The following is a 20243-nucleotide window of genomic DNA, read 5'->3' as shown; positions in this document are numbered from 1 at the left end:
ATTTTTTCACTTTTTTTGAGCAATTAATAAAAAATATTTATTGAGCTAAATAATTACGAAAATTAAAGGCAAGAATGGAGGGAGTGTAAAACTTGATTAGAAAAACTTAAGCAGAAAAAAAGAAGAAGGAAAAAAACTTAATAATTTTCTTGGAAAATCTTAGAAAATTAGGGTTTATAGGAAGACACAGAAAGAAAAGAGTAGGGGAACGAACTTTTGGAAGGTGAATCTTTGATTCTCCTCTGTGTTTCGTCGAAGGATTCCACAAAGCGAAAGATGAAGCTGAAGCAGTTAGAAGGCCTCCTTGGTGGCCTCCAACAGTTCTCCAACCCAAAGGTCTCTCTCTCTCTTTCTCCCTCTCTCTCTCTCAAACTCGTAAACACAGAGACTGATGGATGAATGGATATTCATTGATGCAGGCGGAGCTGGAACAATACCCAACTGGACCCCACATTGCTTCTCGCATGCTCTACACTGTATTGCTCTGCTCTCTACTCCCTCATTTTTCTCTAAAAGTTCATAGTGTAAATTAACTAGCTCGTTCTTTCTTCTCAAAGTCTTTGCCTTTTGCTTAAATCTACTTGGTCTTCTGCAAAATACTTGACTTTGAGCTTTATTTCTAACACGGGTTTTGATTGATTAGGCGGAGAACTCATTCGGGGATGTGACTGACAAGGTAGTGGCTGATTTTGGGTGTGGTTGTGGTACATTGGGTGTTGCAGCTGCACTCTTGGATGCAGAGTGAGTTACATCTTCCCCTTGCTTTTGTTTCTGTCCCTCGCAAATTTAATTGGTACTTAGGTTTCAGTTGAAAGTAGAACTATTTCTCATAGTTCAACTTAATAAAATATTGAAGGGCATTTATTACAGCTAAAGTTTATGAGTTTTGTATGAATACTTCTTCATTTTAGTTGTTGGTTAAACATTTTCTTGCTTTGGTCAGACGTGTGATTGGCATTGACATTGATTCTCAATCTCTTGAATTAGCATCACTAAATGCAGAGGAGCTTGAGGTACAGCACTTCTTTGATTTTGACGATAGTAATGTTTATAATTCTCTATGGCTTGCTATATTTATACTTTTTATTTAGTACTATGGTTTGGGCCAGTAGTTATATATTTGTCTTCCATATAAGTAGGCATTTCAAGGTTGAAAAACACTCCAGCCATTTGCTCACTATACACCCCCTCCTTTCCCGTTACCTTCACTTTTGAATCATTCTGTGTGCTGGTCAACTAATGCATTGTTCTGTTGGTAATCCTGCAGTTGGACATGGATTATATTCAGTGTGACATTAAGAACTTAGGATTGAGAGGTATGAGAACCCCTCTCTTCAGAGGTCTTGTTTATGTGTGTATTAATAGAAACTATTTATGTATACACATAATTTAGTTGATAAATTTGGTTTAATTCTTTTAGCAAGCTCTACAGAAATGGTTTTCATCCTCTAGAGTGTCTTCATGTTCTGTTTCTGTCCTTTTCTCCTTCAAATGTTTGTATATTTATGATTGCTGTATATCTCAAAGTGGCCATTTGTTATCCTTCGTTTGGAGTTTCATGTTTCAGCTTGACGGCAGATTGTATCCTGACTATGTTTTGTTGAATTTATTGTCCATTGGAAACCTTGTGTGTTGGCTAGAGATATCATTTAGTTATAGAAATTGGGGAACTTTGTGGTTTCTGTGTTGCATAGGTCGACTTTGTGTTGCTGGAATCATGTATTCCGTGGGCTTCAATAATTAAAATTTGTTGCTTCTCTTACAATTTCTTGTATTTTAGGTTAATTGATTTTAGATGTTTATTTATTATCTAATGTGCTGGACAGCTATTTTATTTGTTGGAGAGTCCCTACATTTCCCCTTATAGTTTCTGTTGTCATCTGAGGCTTTGAATAATAGTATACTGTTTATATGTAATTTGATGCTGCAGTAATGATTTAAGATACAAATATGATTCCTAAAAGTACATAATTTCAGCAGGCATATGCTTTCAAATTCTATCTTCACCTAATGGTCTTGATCCCAAATTCAGCTGAAGTTGTTGATACTGTTGTAATGAATCCTCCATTTGGAACTCGGAAAAAAGGTGCTGACATGGATTTTCTCTCTGTGGCTTTGAAGGTAAGTGCAGGGACTGATCTCTGGTTAAGTTGAATCTCTTCTATCTCGTTTCTTCGAATATAATTGTTTCCTCATATTATTATTATTTCAGATTGCTTCTCAAGCAGTTTATTCCTTGCACAAGACTTCCACGAGAGATGTAAGTCATTTGCTACAAAAGTTCTTGTTATTTAGAAAGAAACTGGTCAAGGCACATCCACCACGCCGTGCTTTGACGTGCAATTATAATTTACTTTCTGGTTATTATACCAGTCCTCACCATTCGTTTAGAGGGTTTTTATTTATTTATAAAACTGATTGCTTAATGTGATCACTTCCCTTTTGGTCATTGCAGCATGTGAAAAGGGCAGCCTTGCAGCACTTCAATGCCAGCAGTGCTGAAGTTATATGTGAGGTGGGTAAAGATAGCTTTCTTCAAATCGTGGTTGTGATTCCTAAACATCAGCGCTATTACATATGTTTGATGTGATGAGCGTCAGCATGCTTTAGCTTTAGTTGTTGACATGATATTAAAGTTAATCTTGTTTTCTCCTTTTTCCGTCAGCTTCGATATGATGTACCACAACTGTACAAATTTCACAAGAAAAGGGAGGTAGATATTGCTGTAGACTTGTGGCGATTTGTTCCCAAGAGTATCTAGCTCCACATTAAGCTCATGTTTGGTGTAATTTTTTTTTTCTTTTGGCGCAAAGATCATGTATTTGTGTAGTATAGGTGAACAAAAATACATGTAAAAGTCGATGTAGGAATTTGTTCTGCTTTTCATATGAGTTGGATTGAAAATCGATCTGAAATTTTGTTAATTTCTTTTCATCATATAATTATATCCAAAATCTCATTGTTCATAAAATGGGATCAAAATACAAATTTATTATGCGAATGTGAAAGTTCTTTTATTTCTGTTTCTATCTCTAATTTATGTTCTATTAATTTGCCAAGATAGTTCACGCCAAAACTAATTGTATAAAACGACGATGTTGGGGCAGCTTTTGGAGGGTCTGAAGGGGTGGGAGTGCCTCAAGTCGAGAGTTTGCGATGATTCCGGATCGGGTGTGGATGCTCCAGCTCTTTGCTGATGGAGAGAGTCCAGCGAAGGAGTATAGGCTATACTCTTTAAAGGTATAAAATTAGTTTCTTTACTTTTGTTTTTTCTTCTTTAATTTAATATATGTAATTATATCTTAGTTTATTTTTAATTATTTTAATTAGTAATACATTTTTTTAATTTTTTTAGTGAATATTTAAATATTTTATTATTACTTAATAAATAGTAATTAATTATTTACACGAAATTAGTTTGAATCCAAGTCTTGAACCAAAAACTCTAGCTTACGAACTTGTTTCAAAATATTTCTCAAGCATGGAACCAACCATAAGCCTATTGTGGGGCACTTATGACTCGATTAAGCTTGGATACTCGCGTAACTCCACCTAGGATTTTACGATTAAGGTTTCGATCTCAATATATGGTTAGTACGACATAACCGGACCCGACAATATACTACTGAGTGTGCCTTGAGGCAGGTTTTAACAAGTTGTAGTATAGCCGAGCGGCTATACTCTATAATTTTTAAAAAAAAACATTTAATTACTATTTAACAAGTAATATAATTTATGAAGTTATTTGAAATATTTAATATACTAATTATTCACTAAAAAAAATAATAATTAAAACATAATTACTAATAAAAGTAATTAAATAAGGCTAAGATATTATTTAATTACTTAAAAATAAAATAAAAAATAAAAATTTATTGACTTAAAGATACAAAATTTAAAATATATAATTTTTTAAGCCTCTCCCGACGAAATTCCTTCAGCACAAACATATCCCGGCTAAATTTGACGGAAATCTCTCCCAACGAGTGTTTGTCGACACGGTTTAATTTCGTCAGGAGACGTCTAATCTGGCAAATATTTGCCGGCATAGAATTCTGCAGACGAAATTTCGTCAGGACAGGTTTTCTTTAATTTTTTTTAAAAATATTTTAAAAATATATAATTAGTTTCTTTGCTATACTCTATAAATAGAAATTTTAAAAGTATAGCCGCGCGGCAATACTCTATAAATAGAAATTATCAACGTATAGCTGCGCGCGATACCTTTTAAATGGAATATTTTAACAGTATAGCCGCGTGGCTGTACCCTTTTAAATAGAATAATTTAACAGTATAGCCGTACGTCTATACTCAGCGAATAGAATAATTGAAATGTACAGCCGCACAGCTATACTCTATAAATAGAAAATTTAAAAGTACAGTGGCCGTTATACTCTTTAAATAGAATAGTTTAACAGTATAGCCGGACGGCTTTACTATTTAAATATAATATTTTAAGAGTATTGGCCCCAAGGTCGTTTGTCTTATTCTAAACTATTGGCAAATTGCCAATTGGTCCTTTTGCAGTTTAAGACTGAGAATTGGTCTGAAAACAATTTTTTCTTTCCTTTTCTTTTTGCATCATATAATTATATCCAAAATTCTTAAATTCTTTATAAAATCAGATCAGAAAAAAAAAAAAAATTCTGGGAGTCAATTTTCTAATTTTTGTTCTGAATTAACTGAAGAAGCAATCTGACAGTGTTGAACCATGTTTTTATATAAATATTATTATACACTATTTCCAAAAATGCCTCAACAGAATTGTATTTCCATCAATGGTGCAACAAAGAAAAAAAAAATATCAGAGATGGTTGATGCTCTCTTCTCTCTCGCAATATAGATGACAAAAACAGTACCTTTGACGTCCATATAAAGCAAAGCATGATCAGCCCTAGCTTCAGATACATACTAAAACCAAAACAAAAAAGAATCATATTACTTCCATCTAAAAGTTGTTTTACCCATTCTTACTATCCTCTAGCTCTTGCCTCACCATGAATAAACAGACCCCATCATTGCCGATCGATGCTTCCATGCTAACTTAAAGTTTCTTCTTTGTCTCAAGCTTCGGCTGCTGCTTCTGCTTTTGCGTCCTCAACTGTCTCCCCAAGAGTGAACCGAACAAACCTGCGAACTTTAATATTCTCCCCAAGAGCAGCAACAGTCTGCTTCACTAGGTCCTTCACCAGAAGACTATCATCTTTGATGAAAGGTTGCTCTAAAAGAGCAAGCTCCCCAAGCCTCTTTGAGATCCTCCCCTCCACAATTCTCTCTCTAATGTTCTCAGGCTTTGACAGAAGGTCCTCCCTCTGCCTCTCAAGCTCTTTTTCCTTGGTTACAATGCTCTCTGGAATATCTTCAATGGACACAAATTGCACCTGCGGGCAGGCCACAACTTGCATTGCCAGATCATCAACCAACACCTTGAATTTTTCACTTCACCAACAAAGTCAGTCTCGCAGTTCACTTCAACTAGAACTCCAATGCGGGAGTCATGATATAGTAGGACCCGATCCTGCATTCAGCAGCAAGCCTGCTGGATTTCTTTTCAGCAGAAGAGAGACCCTTCTTCCTCAGGTATTCTTGTGCCTTCTCAAGGTCGCCTCCAGTTTCAGAGAGAGCTTTCTTGCAGTCCATCATCCCCGCTCCAGTTTCTTCACGTAGTTGTTTAACCAAAGCGGCAGAGACAGCTACAGTAGGTGCCCTGCAATATGGTGCTGAATGTAGGTCAACGACATTCACAAGATAAAGATTGGCAGCAAGAAGCACACATGTCAAAACCAAGGCCGAGCAACTCAAGTAGACAAAAAAGTTATAAAGGCACTACTGAGTGTTGAACTCCTGTTTTTCATCACAGAAACTCAGTCCAAAAAAAAAATCCAAAACAATATATTGATGACCCAGTATTACAGAGCTCTGATATAAAAGCAAGACAGGATTTGTGACAAGCAGTTACTTACTTCTCAACAGTTTCCTTGGCTTCCACTGCAGCAGGCTGCTCTTTTCCTCCTGTGGGTGCTGGTTTTGCTGCAGTTTGGGCAGCCACCTCTGCAGCAAAATCCTGACTCTTCTTCTCCAAGCCTTCTCCAAGATTGTAGCGCACAAACCTTTTCACTTTTATGTTTTCTCCAATAGTTGCAATGGTTTGCTTCACCAAGTCTTTCACCACCACCTTATCATTCTTAATGTAGGGCTGCTCAAGCAATGCCAGCTCCTCAAGCCTCTTCCTGATCCTCCCATCAACAATCTTTGATCTAATCTGCTCTGGCTTTGACAAAAGATCTTCTTTCTGCATCTCAATTTCTCTTTCCTTGTTGACAAACTCTTCAGGAACATCTTCTGTAGCAAGGTAGTGTACTTGCGGGCATGCAGCCACTTGCATGGCTAGATCATCAACCAGCTCCTTGAAAATGTCACCCCGGGAAACAAAATCTGTCTCACAGTTTACCTCTAGCAAGATACCAATCCTGCTATCATGAATGTATGAACCTATTCTTCCTTCAGCAGTTGCTCTGCTGGCTTTCTTGTCTGCACTTGCTAAGCCTTTCTTTCTAAGGAACTCCTGAGCTTTAACAATATCCCCACCAGTCTCTGACAAAGCGTTTTTGCAATCCATCATTCCGGCTCCTGTTTCTTCACGCAGCTGCTTTACAAGAGCTGGTGATATAGTTTCTGTAATCCATATATACAAACATACAATTAGAGGCAGATACAACTTAATACAAGAAGATCACTATTCCAATGCGAATTGACTAATCAATCAATTAACAGAAAATGTTAAAAAAATTTAAGATAGGATCCTATGAGGATTTTTTCCATCCTCACTAGCCCAGCAGAAACATGATTTCAGCATCAGATAAAGCATTGTGGTGAACAGTGAAATATGTGCAATCCTTTTAAAAACCAATAAATTTTTAGGAAGCAGCAGTAGCACAATACAGCAATTCTTTGTAGCATGAAACTCCATACCACATGTGGTGTGTGTGTGTGTTGCTTGGTAGGTGAATAGATAAATATTCATAACATTCAACGCAACACATCAATTCTATTCTTCTGAGTATTGAATCTAGATCCTCATAGTGTCTAATGGTTTAAATTTCATCTTGAAAGAATTAAAAATTATTGGGTCACTTTTTTATATAAAATCCATGAACAACATGCCCATCAGTTTTCAAGTCATCACTATTCATTTGTTTACCTGGTTTAATGCAAAAAAAATTGAAATGCATTAAAATGAGCAAGATGAGCGGCAAAACAACCTTTAGTCACACTTTCCTTCGGGGAAGGATTGTCAGTTTCTCCATTTGAATTAGAAACACCACCATTCCTCTCAGGGGTACTTCCCACTTTGTCATCTTCCACTTGTGAGATAGAAGGCAATTCACTCTCAGCAGCGGGTGTTTGTATCTGCACTTCCTCCCTAATGTTTTCAGGTACGTCATCTACAGCTTTGGTGGCCTGACTTTCTGACAAAAGGACATGATCATTAGCTAAATCTTCAGATGGATCAGAACTTCCATCACTTGAAAGAAATAGGATCAGTGTTTCATCATATAGATAGAAATGAGGCAAAATTTCAGCAGATAATAATTGGGGATTTTGTCTTTGGTCACAAAATTGCATATTATTTTGCAGAAATTAGACATCTTATGTTTGTTGTAACCATCTTGGACTTGGAGCAGCTTTTGGAATTTCCTCAAATGCAATATACAGAAAACACTTAAATAGAAAACCGAGTTATGAATCTTAGACTTGGAGCAGCTTTTGGAATTTCCTCGAATGCAATATAGAGACAACACTTAAATAAAAAAAACCTAGTTATGAACCTTTTGTTTCTTTAGTTATTGAAGTAGAAGGAATTTCGCTTTCTGAAGCAGGTGGTTGTATTTGCAGTTCATCTTTTACTATGGTATCATCAACTTGACCCTCTACGACCTCTTCGACTGTTGGACTTTCTGAAGGCAATGTGTGATTAGCTATTTCACTAGACGGATCCGCATTTGCATCATTTTCCACTCCATCTGTTGAAGGAGGCTCCTTTATTATAGAACCAGTGGTAGATATACTTCCTTCAGGAGCCAATATATCAGAATTCACCTCTTCTTTTTCTATGGTTTGGACTGTAGTTTCTAGCGTTTCAATTGAACCAGAAACTGGGCTTTCCTGGTCCTCTTTGTTGTTCACAGAAATGCTCAAGGCATTATCATTGGTTCCAACATCAGCACCATCATTTTCAACTGTTTCATTCACTGCAGAAGGGATTCCAAGAGTTCCCTTGTCACTGCTTGCTTGTTCGTCCAGCACTTCACTAATGTTGGACTCACTTTCATTAACCTTCCCTTCTAATTCTTCTGAACTCTTTTGTGTTGCAATTGTTTTAGCTGCTTTCTCTATTTTCTCTCTCTCATCCAAAAACGAAGCAATATCCTTGTTTTCGCGAAAAGCCAGAACAAATGGGTTTGTTGCAGTGTGGACTACTCCTTGACTGATCTGGGAGTCCGACTTTAGAGCATCTTCTTCTTTCTTCATTGTCAAGGTTACTTGTCCTCTTGTAGTACGCAGGACGCGGACATTTACTTCCTGGCCAACCTCCAGGGAGGTCTCCCCCAAAGCGTTTGCAAATCCATCATCAGCTTCCTCCGACGTAGGCAGGAACCCTTCCTCTCCCTCAGGAAGAGATATAAAAGCACCAGCCCTGACCAAATTCTTTACCGTGCCCACTAGGTCCTGTCCCTTAACAAACTTTGTGGTTTTCCTCACCTCATTTTTCCTATCACCTTTCTTTGGGCTACTCCTTCTACCAGGTCCAGCCCTATCACTACTAGCAGAAGCATCTTTCCTTTGCTGCGGCTTACTGCCATCGTCACCTTCACGCATAGTGAGAGAGATCCGCCCAGTCTCTGTATTGGCTTCAACTAATGTCACCTTCACCTCTTGCCCAACAGAAACAACGCTTCCAACATCCTTAACATAACTATCACTCAATTGCGAAACATGTACAAGGCCATCAGTGAAAGCTCCAATATCAATAAAAGCGCCAAATGGTTGGATTGATCTTACTTTCCCAGTAAAACTAGCACCCGGAACCAGCTCCTCATTCTTCACAGGTGGCATCTCACTTTTCCTAACAGGTTTTGTACGCCTAGATTGAGATGGGCTGGGGCTGCCATCGGAGGAATTATCCAAGGCTTCAATAGAAGCTGCATCTGCAACTGGTGAATCAGCTTCCTCAACTGCTACATCGGTTCCTGCGGCAGATACAGGGATTCTAGATCTATGATGTACAGGGCACCTGCTGTTGTACAATGGATGCAATTTGATAGAGGTTGAAAAAGGTAAAAGAAAACTCTTTGGGGATAGAGTATGTCTTGTGGATTTCCTTGAAATACTGAATTTTGTTAAACAGTCGTTCTTTCTTGCAGTAAAGGCAGTTCCAGGAATATGTGAGACATTGCTTATGGAATATGGAATCACAGGCGTCATATTGACTTGAAAACTAGAGGTTAAGTCTGCTGCTTTCATAAGTCCTTCATTCCTTGTTCACCTGCACAGCGTATCAAAATGATGAATAAGTAAGAAAAGTTTCATCTTGGAGTGGGATGACAATAAACTGTGAGGCATAATGGAAATGATATTGATATGGAGCAAAGTAAAAAGGGTGTAATTATGAACATGAAGGTATAGATAACGTCTCAATTCAAATACATGCACCTGGTTCACCTGAGTCATAGAATTTCATGTATTGAGAAATGTTGGTTCAAAAAGTACGTTCAGGTGCTGACAGCCAAAACCATGAGAATATATCCTCCCATGGTTCCACGAAAAGTACATTTGCAATTGCTAACAGCCCAAGCCATGAGAATACATCCTCCCATGGTTCCATCAAAAGTACGTTACAAGTTCTACTTGATACTTTCAATCAAAAGTATCAAGTCTGAATTAGCTAATTATTTTTAATCGCCAACGAAAACAAAATATAGATATCACCATCCAAATTCCTATAACAAACAAATGAACTTGACAGCCACATCCCAAAAATTCCATTGAACAAAATCAGCATTTGTATTTCGAACTAAATTTGAAGTTCATATCAAACTAAACACTGAACAAACACAAACAATTATCCCCAATCCTGTGGAGAGAGTCCATTCGGGTATACCTCCACCTTCACACTATCACTGAAAAACAATAATCAAGCTTCCTCTTTCAATTCAATGACACAGTGGAGTGAAGTAAGAACTCCAGCGAACATTACAAGAATCCATTTTTACAAACAGAACCAACAAAACAAAACAAAAGAAACAGAGAAACTGAAAGAGATAAACCAGTTATAATATCTAAAAGCAAAACCAAGGAAAACTGGCGGTGAACACAAAAAGAGCAACATAAATTCAACAACCCATTATTGCAAACTTATCCGAACACACAAAAAGAGTATAAATTCAAAGACCCATTTAGTGCATGCAGCTGAATTTGTACCTTTGAAGCAAAATTCAGCCAATTGGAACTTCAAATGTATAGTTTTTAAGTAAACCCGAGAAGTTTACGAGTGTGTGAAGCTTATGCTATTCTGGCGATTGAGCCTATTCATTAGTCATTTCCTGGTAAGGCGAGGAAAATGAAAGGTGGGGCTTTAAATCCTTATCTTTGTGGCACTGTCCGCTTGCTCGAAGATTAGGCAAAATCTACTATGAGCTTCTTCGGCTCTGCCTGGTCCGGTTTGAATCGGATACTCTGGGCCACATAAACCGGAATCTCCTAACCTTGGTTCCTGGGGCCCATAATTGTCCAATTTAGATACTTGTAGGCTCAGGCCCACAAATTTGGATGCACAAAGCCCAACAAAGTTCACTAATGGGTTGAGCACAAGAGAGTCAAAATTCTAATTGGGCCATGAATCTAAAGCATAATACTTTGACCCCAAAAAAAACAAAAATTTCTAACATATAATACAATATATGCGGTTCCGCCAAAATGTCGTTTGGTTTAGTTGTATTCAATCTCGATCTTATTGGAGTAGGTTTTAGATTCAAATCTCACGTACGATAGTTATTAAATAAAATAAAAGAAACTATATATACCCATTAAACTTCTTCAACTTTCCCATAATAACCTTTACAAACTAATAACAAAAGAAAGAAAGAGAGAGAGAGAAAAAGGTCACTACGATAAACAAGTAGATCAAGACCTACCAGCAGCATATATTTATAATGGTGGGGAAGTACTAGAAATAAGAATGGAGGATATAAAATTGCAATATGACCACATGCATGCATGCAAGCAAGACATAAAGTTGTGTAGTTTACAAAAGAAGCAGGCATTGTTGGGTAGCATAAGCAAATTCCATAGATTCATCAACACTAGGGTAATAAATAAATATGTGAGCATGGGTTGGAGCTATAATTAAATCATTTAAGCATGGAGATGACATCATCAACAATATGGTTTCCGAAATTGTTAAACAAAAAAACTTTATAGGCAAGATATTCCCAATGTCATATGCCAATTTATAAAAGTTTCCAACACGTGGAAAGGAAACATATATATGAAGAAATATTATCGAGCAGTCCAATGAATCCTTTGTTTTATAATTGGGTTGGATCGGGTTCAGCTCTTAACTCAAGTTTTCAGAATGAAGCTTTGTTGCCTTGCCAGGCTATGAAAGAATGAAAGAATGATTTGTTGCATATTAATTTTTAGCATAAATTGTTTGTATTAGATCTTGTTTGAGTATATGTTTTGAACATTATTTTTTTGGTTACGAAACAAAGAAACTTACAAAAGACACTAACTAATACATCCTGAATTATAGTAAGAGGATCTAAATACGATTTAAATGGAACAAAGCGAAATGAGCTAGTCTATAATAAGCCTCTAGATTGACCTCTTGAAACACAAAGTTACACGAAACCGTTAGTTAAATGTAAAAGCAAGGGAAATTTTTTGAATTAATGGCGGGAAATTAAGGCCCTCTAAATATATATAATGATGATGTAGGTAGTGTGTATTATTATAGTTTTAATTTAAATTATGGAAATGGGGATTCGAACTCGGATACAGAGTAAAAAGCACATCTATTTTATCCAATTTGACTAAATCCATATCTATTGCATTATTGTAGAGTTTTAAAATTGAAGATTAGAGTAATCAGAATTATGCATTATTAAATGAAACAAGATCAGAAATGATATCCAAGATAGATCATAAGAGCACTGGGGATGTTGGTTTTGTGATTGGGTGTTTTGAAAAGAGGAGATGAGGAGACAATGAGGACAATTGCATTAATGTTGTGCTTCATTTCCAAGTCATGAGTGGGGCCCTTTTAAGAAGAAAAAAAAAGGAATTTTCCTACAAGAGCTCTCTTTGTAGTTTCCAAGGTCCCCAAATTTCCAGTTGTGCCTACATTTTAATATAACCCTCTCTCATTTTATATACAAATCACTTTAGAACCCTTCTTGCACTTTGTATTGCACAAAAGTCTTAAAAGATATGAGAGAATCTCCAATCCAGGCTTAACATTGATTCATGGGCATTATATAATTCAATTTAGCTCTGCATTGGCTGCATTGCTAGCATATATATATATCTACATACATAAGAGATCTAGGTATCTACAAGGTTTCTTTAACTACTCTCAAATTCAATCATGCAGCTTAATTTAAGAACAGGCTCATCACCAGCAAATTAAAGCATTATTATTTTATAAGCACACCCCCTGCATAACTCACTACCAAACCACACAAGTTGTTGCAATGGCCTATATATACATATATATATATATATATCACTAAGTTTTTCTTGGGTTACATTGGGAGGAAAGAAATTTCGGAGTTTTGACCTTAGGTGCTAAGAGGGGGAAAGGAGGAGGACCACAACCACTGTGATAACCCCGCTCGTGGTTACATATATTGTAATGTTAACTCGTTATACAACGAAGTAAATAAAATATCTCCTTTTTCAAGACCTTCATGGACCTACCAATCTCTATGAGTTTGCACACAGAGGGATAGATAAATGTTTAAATGACAATAATGATACTAAAGTTGTTGCTTTTTAAAGGTCATTTTTATGTGGTCAACGGATAAATATGTAGAGATTAATATGGGGCATCAGCATACATAGTAGCATGGCAAAGCTAGTAGTGTGATACATTATTGAAACTTTTTAAAAAGAAATCTCAGAGGATTCTTTCTCAATTTTTAACTGATCCAACAAAAGTTTCTGGAAAGACAGAGAGAGTGTTTCAATTTGTATAAAAGATCAGTCCACACATACACACTTACGCACACCAACCCAACTCTCTCTCTCTCTCTCTCTCTCTCTCTCTCTCTCTCTCTCTAACCTTATTAACCAAATAAATAAATATACAGAACAAAAAGAGAAGAAGAAGAAGAAGTTTGGTTTGGTGCAAGTCCCCGTGTGCTGTATTGGAATATTTAAATTAAAATGTGGGAATCTTATAAAAATATATGGGATTTGAAGGTGATTTGGATGGGATATGGAAGCGGTGGATGGTGGATTTGGCTTTTCAAATTTCAATTCCTAAACGCAGCGTTTTCCAAGGATATTGGTTTTCATTTCATGTCTCTCTTCTTTCTTTTTGCTTTGCTTTGCATTGCAAATCGTGTGGAGTAATCCTCTCTGTAATTTTGCATGTGCTTGCAAATCTACAATAGATATCATATATTCCCTGCATCTCTCTCCCTCCACTTCCATTTGTCTTTCTTTCTCATTATCATTATTATTATTCTATTACTATACTAAACTCCATCGCTTATCATCAAATCAAACCCAATTAACATAAGATAATATGTATATATATTCCCCGTTTTCTCCTAATGAGATTTAAAGCACCAAAATTTTATCCAATTTAAGATGTGTTACTTTCTTTTGAAGAGTGTTGAAAACAAATGTTGAAGTGTTTTTAGTCATTTTATAAGTATAAACACACCGTTACGTATATAAAGAAATTACTTAAATTTTCAACGAGACATTTTATATAGAAGCACTTCAAAACATACCCTAGTATCATTAGCGATGACATGACCACTTTGCTTTTTAATCTAGTAAACTATATAATTTCTTGTTCCTATTGTGTGTGACTAAAAACTATATATAATTTAATGTCGCTATCAATGGCCTAGGGCTATGTATGTGTAGTAAATAATTTATGTTATCATTATCATGAAGTAAGAAACATTGTGGTACGTACGTCAGTGCCTCATGACTACGATACACATGGCATGATATTAATAGAGGCCACCCCCAGAAATCACACCATCTCCACATTAATATAGGAATACAAAACCAATTTAATTACATAGTGTTTGTACAAATAATTGTTTTTAATCATATGATTCACGACCTGGATTTTATAATTTTCTCAGCCGCAGTTGAATCATATAGTCTACATAGTAATGCTACTAAATTTAAATATATCTTTGTATATTATATTAACGTTTTTAAGAATTAATGCATTTTTTTCAGACCAAAAAAGAATTAATAAAATTTTCACAGGTAGCTTGAAGCATCGGTTATCGAATATATTTTATAAATGGATATGGTTTGCAAATCGTTGCATGAACACCAAAAAAAAGAATATAAGAAAAGGAGTAATGAATTGTTGGATTTGAACGGCACAATGTGTTCTTTGTCAATATCTTGTAGTTTTATTTGATTATATATACGATTCTTTGTTCAAAACCAAATATATAGACACTTTCCATTACAATATGAATTCGGGTTCCATAATTTGACCGTAGAAATTGAGCATGACTTTGGCTTGTAATCTTCTATTTTATGAAAAGGCAATAGAATTTTATTAGATTAATATAAATAATGAGTACAAAGAATATAGACGATAAAGGCTGTAAATTGAATAACAATATGATAGACATGAATAACACTTCCCCAGTGATCTGAGCCAGTCGAAAAGTTAAAACGATATGAAGAGAATCACTTTCGAAAATAATTTTTCTATAACCCTTTTCAACCGTCATAATTTCCCCGAATCTAGTTCAATGACATCAATGACAAAACTAGCTGCTAACTGGCATGTCTCTCCTAGAGAAACCAAGAATACCCAGCAAACTGAACTAAGTTTTTGAAATAATAAAAGACAAAAAACTCATAGAGTTTATGAACTTGAACAAACTTAAACTCAACAGAAAGATTACTTGCTATTTTAGATGGCCAATATTTTTTTTTAAAAAAAAAGCTTGGATTATTTTACAAGTAAAACATCATGCTGTTTATGTTTGCATATTTAATTAATCTAAACGTCCAATTATATAAAAGTGATACACCGTTGCCTCCTTCCCAAGTTTAATCTAAATTAATCATCAAGTTGATTACAAAATCAAGCAACTACTTGCTTGGTGAAATAGGGTTCACTGCAAATTACCCTTTGGCATTGGCAGAGCTTAATTCGGGTGAGATATCTTGTCGATAAAGGCGATACCTACTTGTATATAAGTTGACACTATTTGTGAACGATGTGATCAATAAATGTCATTTCTAGGCGATTGGAGCTAATTTGCAAACTCGTATTATGACCTAAACTAGTCAAACTCGCCCTAAACAGATGACTAATGACATGCTTTGAGAAATATACGAGGTTTGTTTGGTAATTACACGAGTTCACATGTGTGTTTAAGAAAATGGAGCATTCTCACTTTCCACCACACAACAACTCATAAAATATGACCCACAGATCATGCGTGGAACAGCTCAATTAGATTTGGTCCTTAGCCAATTCACAACGACGTATCTAATCGAATTTCTCACGATATTTTGGTCAATTTTTAACTTGATTTTAAATTTACCATTCTTAATTATTATTATTTTAACAGTTTGAGCAATATATATTTTAATTTTACAGTAATCTGTTTTATATATGGAAAAGATTAAGGTGAAATTTGATTAAATAAATAAAGATGGATCTACACAGCTAGCAAGCTGCTTGAGATGCTTAAAGATTTATTTTCATTTAATCCTCATTAGTACTTGGGCAATCCCTATGAAGCTGCAAAAAGATTTATAGAATCTATATAATTTAAAAGTGATTTGGTCTAAGCTTCATAATGTCATATAAAATATATATTTTATAATATTTGGTGTTCCTTTGTTAATAAGTTGCTTAAAGAATGTTACAGCTGGGGCTTTTAGGGTACTGCTAAGCTTATAGACAATTTGATCATGGAACTGGAAACCACATGCAATGTGGAGCCCACCTTAGGTTTAAACCTGCATAATAAGGAGAAATGATATATATTCATATGATACTAACGGGGTGTTATAGTTGGATTGATCCAGATTTTTGATGTGCTCTCAAATGATCGAGCGTTGAAATCTTGTATATGATATTACCAATTAAATATACCCCAGATTATTTCTATGTATTGTAAAAGATTCTACTGTAAAAAAGATGTGAGGCACCACCATCTCGTGTATAAGGAAGCAAAATGTTTATAATAAATTAGTTTGCAGGCAGTATGAATTAGTGACATATGCAACTGGTCTACAGCGCGTGGTGGGGTAGTTTAAATTAATTTTGATTATTAATAGAGAATATTTTAAGAGTTGAAATCATATATACAATCGCTTTCAAGTGGCAGTCTATAAAGTCCACATCCAAAGGAAAAGAAATATTTGATAAGTAATTATTATGGCAATTATCAAAATCAAAACATTAAAATAAAAAAAAAGAGGAAATTATAGAAGTTCTGAAATTAAGGCAAAAGAGAAGGAGCATAAAATCTAAGTATATAAAACATTAGAATCTATACACAATCTGATCCAGCGATGCAATAATTACTGCCTTAGCAAAACACCTTAAAAAGGGCACTGGAGAGATCTCTGATTTCTCAGCGCCTGCTGCCACAAAGTTTGGGATTTGCAAAACCCTCTCTCTCTCTCTCTCTCTCTCAAAATCTCTTCTTCTTCTTCTTCTTCTTTGTGTCTCTCTGTGAAGTAGTTTGAGCATCAGACAAGGAGAAGATTTGATCAGATGGGGAGCAGTTATTTTGGGGAGCCAAACATGGGAAATGATCAAAGAGGAGGAGGAAATGGAGGAGGAGGGTCTTCTTCTTCTTCATCTTCAAGGAAAGGAAAGAAGAGTAATTCAGACAAGCCAAAGCAACCTCAGAGAGGGCTTGGAGTGGCTCAATTGGAGAAGATCAGATTACATGGCCAATTGGGTTGCACTTATCACCCCTCCCTCCACTCTCCCTACTCCACTAATTTCACCAACGTAAGTATCTACTCTCTCTCTCTCTCTCTCTCTCTCTCTCTCTCTCTCTGAGTTTATAATTGGGTTAATTCGTTTGTAGAGAATTATAAATCCAAGGGTTTTGATGTGATTACTTATGATATATATACATACACATGCAGGATGAGACAAGAGTGCAAACAGCTTATTCATCAATACCCTCATCCTCTTTCTCTTCTTCTTCATCCTCTACATCTTCTTCACTCTCTTATGGTTTCCACCCCAACATCATGGTACGTTTGTGGTTTTACTCATGTTTTCACGATTTTCAATTTGGTCTCTAATTTCTTGATGAGTCACCATGCACATATATATATATATATAAGTGGATATATATAAATGTTCATGAAGTCATATCCAACTTCATCCATCATCATCACCAACAACATCAAATGATTCCAATTTGACATAATTTCTTCCCAATTGGAGCAATATTTCTCTTCTTTTTTCTTTTCCCGTGTAGTTGGAAATGGAGACTTCTTAATTTGCATATGGAAATCTATTGACAAATTAATCGTTATCGACTTCTCTTATGTAGGAATTTAATTTCTTAATTTTATTCTTCAATTGTCTCCAACCCTAGCTAGATGATATCCAAATCCTCATCGTCATCCCTGGCTAACAAGAGACACTCTCACCTTTTCTCTTCTTTCTGAAATTTATGCTTAAGCAAAAAGAAACGGAATTTTGTGATCTGGGTTTTAATGAATCTTGTAGAGTTTCTAAGTAATAACCCCTCCAATCTCTGGTTATTTCAGATGGGGCTTGGTGAATATGAAAGAGCAAATATCATATATGGTGGAGATAATTCCCCACATAGTTCAACAGCAAGGTGCGTATATACTTATACTTGCACTATATAAGTACCTACCCTTCTGGAATTCTTTTCCTGAATCAATTTGTTTCTAATAATAATTTCGTTCGTGAAATTTCTCAAAAACCAGATGGGACGTCCACAGTAATGCCATCTTGGACACCCAACATTTTGTGCAACCAAGCATGACGAGACACCTTCTCAATCCGCCTCCAGTAGAGGTAAGCACTCGTTATACTAGTCAAATATATATAATTCAGTCGAGGAAAAAAAGTAGCACAACATCCAAAGCAAGGTTTTAACGAGTCTTGCATCATATACAGTCTTTTTGCTATAATGTGTACTCGTGTCTTTTTCGATTAAAAATGATATAATTCTAATTTGAGAGTCTGATTGATAAAACAAATCTATTAGTCTATCAATTCCACATTGCTATATATATAATGTTGATCCCATTTTTGGATTTGATCTTATTATTATTATGTATAGGACTCTCAGCACAACAAGAGCAAAAAACATAGAAGTAGCTCGATGGGTTCAAGCAGTCAGAACTCTGAATCAAGTGACACTCAAGAGCTAGATTTGGAGCTCAGACTCTCACTTTAAGTGTTGTTGATTTCTTGCAACACAAGTAGAGTGCATGCATATGAGTTCGCAACTAGCACAATATGCTTTTACTTTGGCAATTTCGAGCTGATCAAAATGGCGCTTCAAGTTGGGCAAGGCAATTGCAACAATTTCATTTTCATTTTCACGTGGAAAAGAGCTCATGTAATGCAAGTTTATTGACTTTTTCTGCATAATACAATGATGAAATTTTCTTCTCAAATCGTTAATTGCCCTCAAATACCAGGTAGATCTTATACAATTTCTTCTATACATAAAGATATATAGCAGAACTTTCATGTCTTATTCTATTCTCTAAGTCCTCCTGTTCAAATAGTATACTTTCGCAAAGAAGATAAAAACAAAGGACGGAATCTAATTAATAAATAAAATGTGCTAAGGAAACTGATTAACTTGTACTAAGTGGATATTAAAGTGATGTTAGGTAAAAGTAAGAACGACAACTTTGACATCTCGGATAGAATAATTTATTTTCATATACAGTAATACTCTTTTTCGGTCATGAGCGCAATATCAGTACATAAAATATAAATGGAGAATCTTGTATTTTATACTCGACCTAAATCATATGTACATTTTAGTTAGAAGATTATATTGTTATATTTCTTGTGGTTTTTCTTTTAACCAGATTCTTTTGTGGTTAATTTGAAATCCTTCATTTTGGTATGTGTTATCAATTGACATCAAGAAAATTGTGCTTATCCAAGAAGGACAACTATATTTATAGAAGCAGCATACATACCTTCTTTATTTCTTCTAATCCTAGCAAATAAATTGATTAGAGTATAATCTTAATTTGGTTTCAAATTCATGCATATATATATTGGGCTATGTAATTAAGATCTAGCTCTACTAAATGCTTCAGATCTTCCATGATCTTAATTAGGTTCCCGATTCTTTCTAGGTTTATTGGTGATATGGTATAATTAACAAATCAAGCAGACTAGTTAATAGTATCAGTGTCAATGATGATGGCGAGAAATCATATTGTTTCTTCCCATGAACAACTTTAAGACCTTTATCAATTTTACAGTCATGCATCTATATTAGCTAGGGTTCCCAAGAAAACTGGAAAATATCCCAATGTTAATGGATAATCTCCCAAAGTTTAATTTGTCGGTAAAAATAATAATGGGGCGACACCCCCAAAACAAAGTTATGCCACTACAATAGGTTAACCACAACTAGGAATCAAACTTTATATAAATATATCGTTCTTGCATTCCAACCAAGTATAGACAGTTACCACTATACTAAGATCCATCAATCACTTTTACAGGTTTAAATTAGCTGTCAATGATTCCACTAGTATGTAATGTGAAAAATACTGGAAGAAGCAACTTTTTTAATGTCAATCAATGAAAAGATCTGATTAGTTGACACAAAATCGACTACTCTGGAATCCTTCTTTATCTTGGCCAACAGTAGTATGGAGTCCTAATCGAAAAAGGGCTTAGTAATTTCAACTCTGTAACAGCCATTTGACTGATAATCAATTTATTGCTTTTGGAATAAACAATATTTTATAGA

General features: G+C 35.3%; 3 protein-coding genes across 3 annotated transcripts; 2 read left to right on the top strand and 1 right to left on the bottom strand.

The window, feature by feature from the left end:
• LOC18771017 (methyltransferase-like protein 5) lies at positions 106-2998 on the top strand. Its single transcript, XM_007202512.2, has 9 exons — positions 106-336; positions 420-476; positions 644-741; positions 944-1013; positions 1268-1316; positions 2033-2121; positions 2213-2260; positions 2456-2515; positions 2666-2998. Exons 1-9 carry the CDS (start codon positions 277-279, stop codon positions 2759-2761), a joined length of 627 nt encoding a protein of 208 aa, XP_007202574.1. The 5' UTR covers positions 106-276; the 3' UTR covers positions 2762-2998.
• LOC18769883 lies at positions 4697-10652 on the bottom strand. The gene is given in 7 exon segments (XM_020567957.1): positions 4697-5443; positions 5446-5503; positions 5506-5707; positions 5964-6675; positions 7263-7469; positions 7830-9547; positions 10483-10652. Coding segments are annotated over 6 exon segments (3255 nt in total). The 5' UTR covers positions 9526-9547; positions 10483-10652; the 3' UTR covers positions 4697-5063.
• On the top strand, positions 16629-18898 carry LOC18770139 (protein SPEAR1). Its single transcript, XM_007202788.2, has 5 exons — positions 16629-17254; positions 17395-17505; positions 18031-18104; positions 18217-18307; positions 18576-18898. Exons 1-5 carry the CDS (start codon positions 17012-17014, stop codon positions 18690-18692), a joined length of 636 nt encoding a protein of 211 aa, XP_007202850.1. The 5' UTR covers positions 16629-17011; the 3' UTR covers positions 18693-18898.

This window comes from Prunus persica, chromosome G7 (assembly GCF_000346465.2).
Source record: "Prunus persica cultivar Lovell chromosome G7, Prunus_persica_NCBIv2, whole genome shotgun sequence".
NCBI lineage: Eukaryota > Viridiplantae > Streptophyta > Magnoliopsida > Rosales > Rosaceae > Prunus > Prunus persica.
This window is presented reverse-complemented; position numbering and strand designations above follow the sequence as displayed.

Excerpts from the sequence above, each read along its gene's own strand:
- LOC18771017 (XM_007202512.2), top strand. The coding sequence starts at position 277 with ATGAAGCTGAAGCAGTTAGAAGGCCTCCTTGGTGGCCTCCAACAGTTC. Across the intron at positions 742-943 it reads GCTGCACTCTTGGATGCAGA|ACGTGTGATTGGCATTGACA; the intron begins GTGAGTTACATC and ends TGCTTTGGTCAG. Across the intron at positions 1,014-1,267 it reads TAAATGCAGAGGAGCTTGAG|TTGGACATGGATTATATTCA; the intron begins GTACAGCACTTC and ends GTAATCCTGCAG.
- LOC18770139 (XM_007202788.2), top strand. The coding sequence starts at position 17,012 with ATGGGGAGCAGTTATTTTGGGGAGCCAAACATGGGAAATGATCAAAGA. Across the intron at positions 18,105-18,216 it reads CCACATAGTTCAACAGCAAG|ATGGGACGTCCACAGTAATG; the intron begins GTGCGTATATAC and ends CTCAAAAACCAG. Across the intron at positions 18,308-18,575 it reads TCAATCCGCCTCCAGTAGAG|GACTCTCAGCACAACAAGAG; the intron begins GTAAGCACTCGT and ends TATTATGTATAG.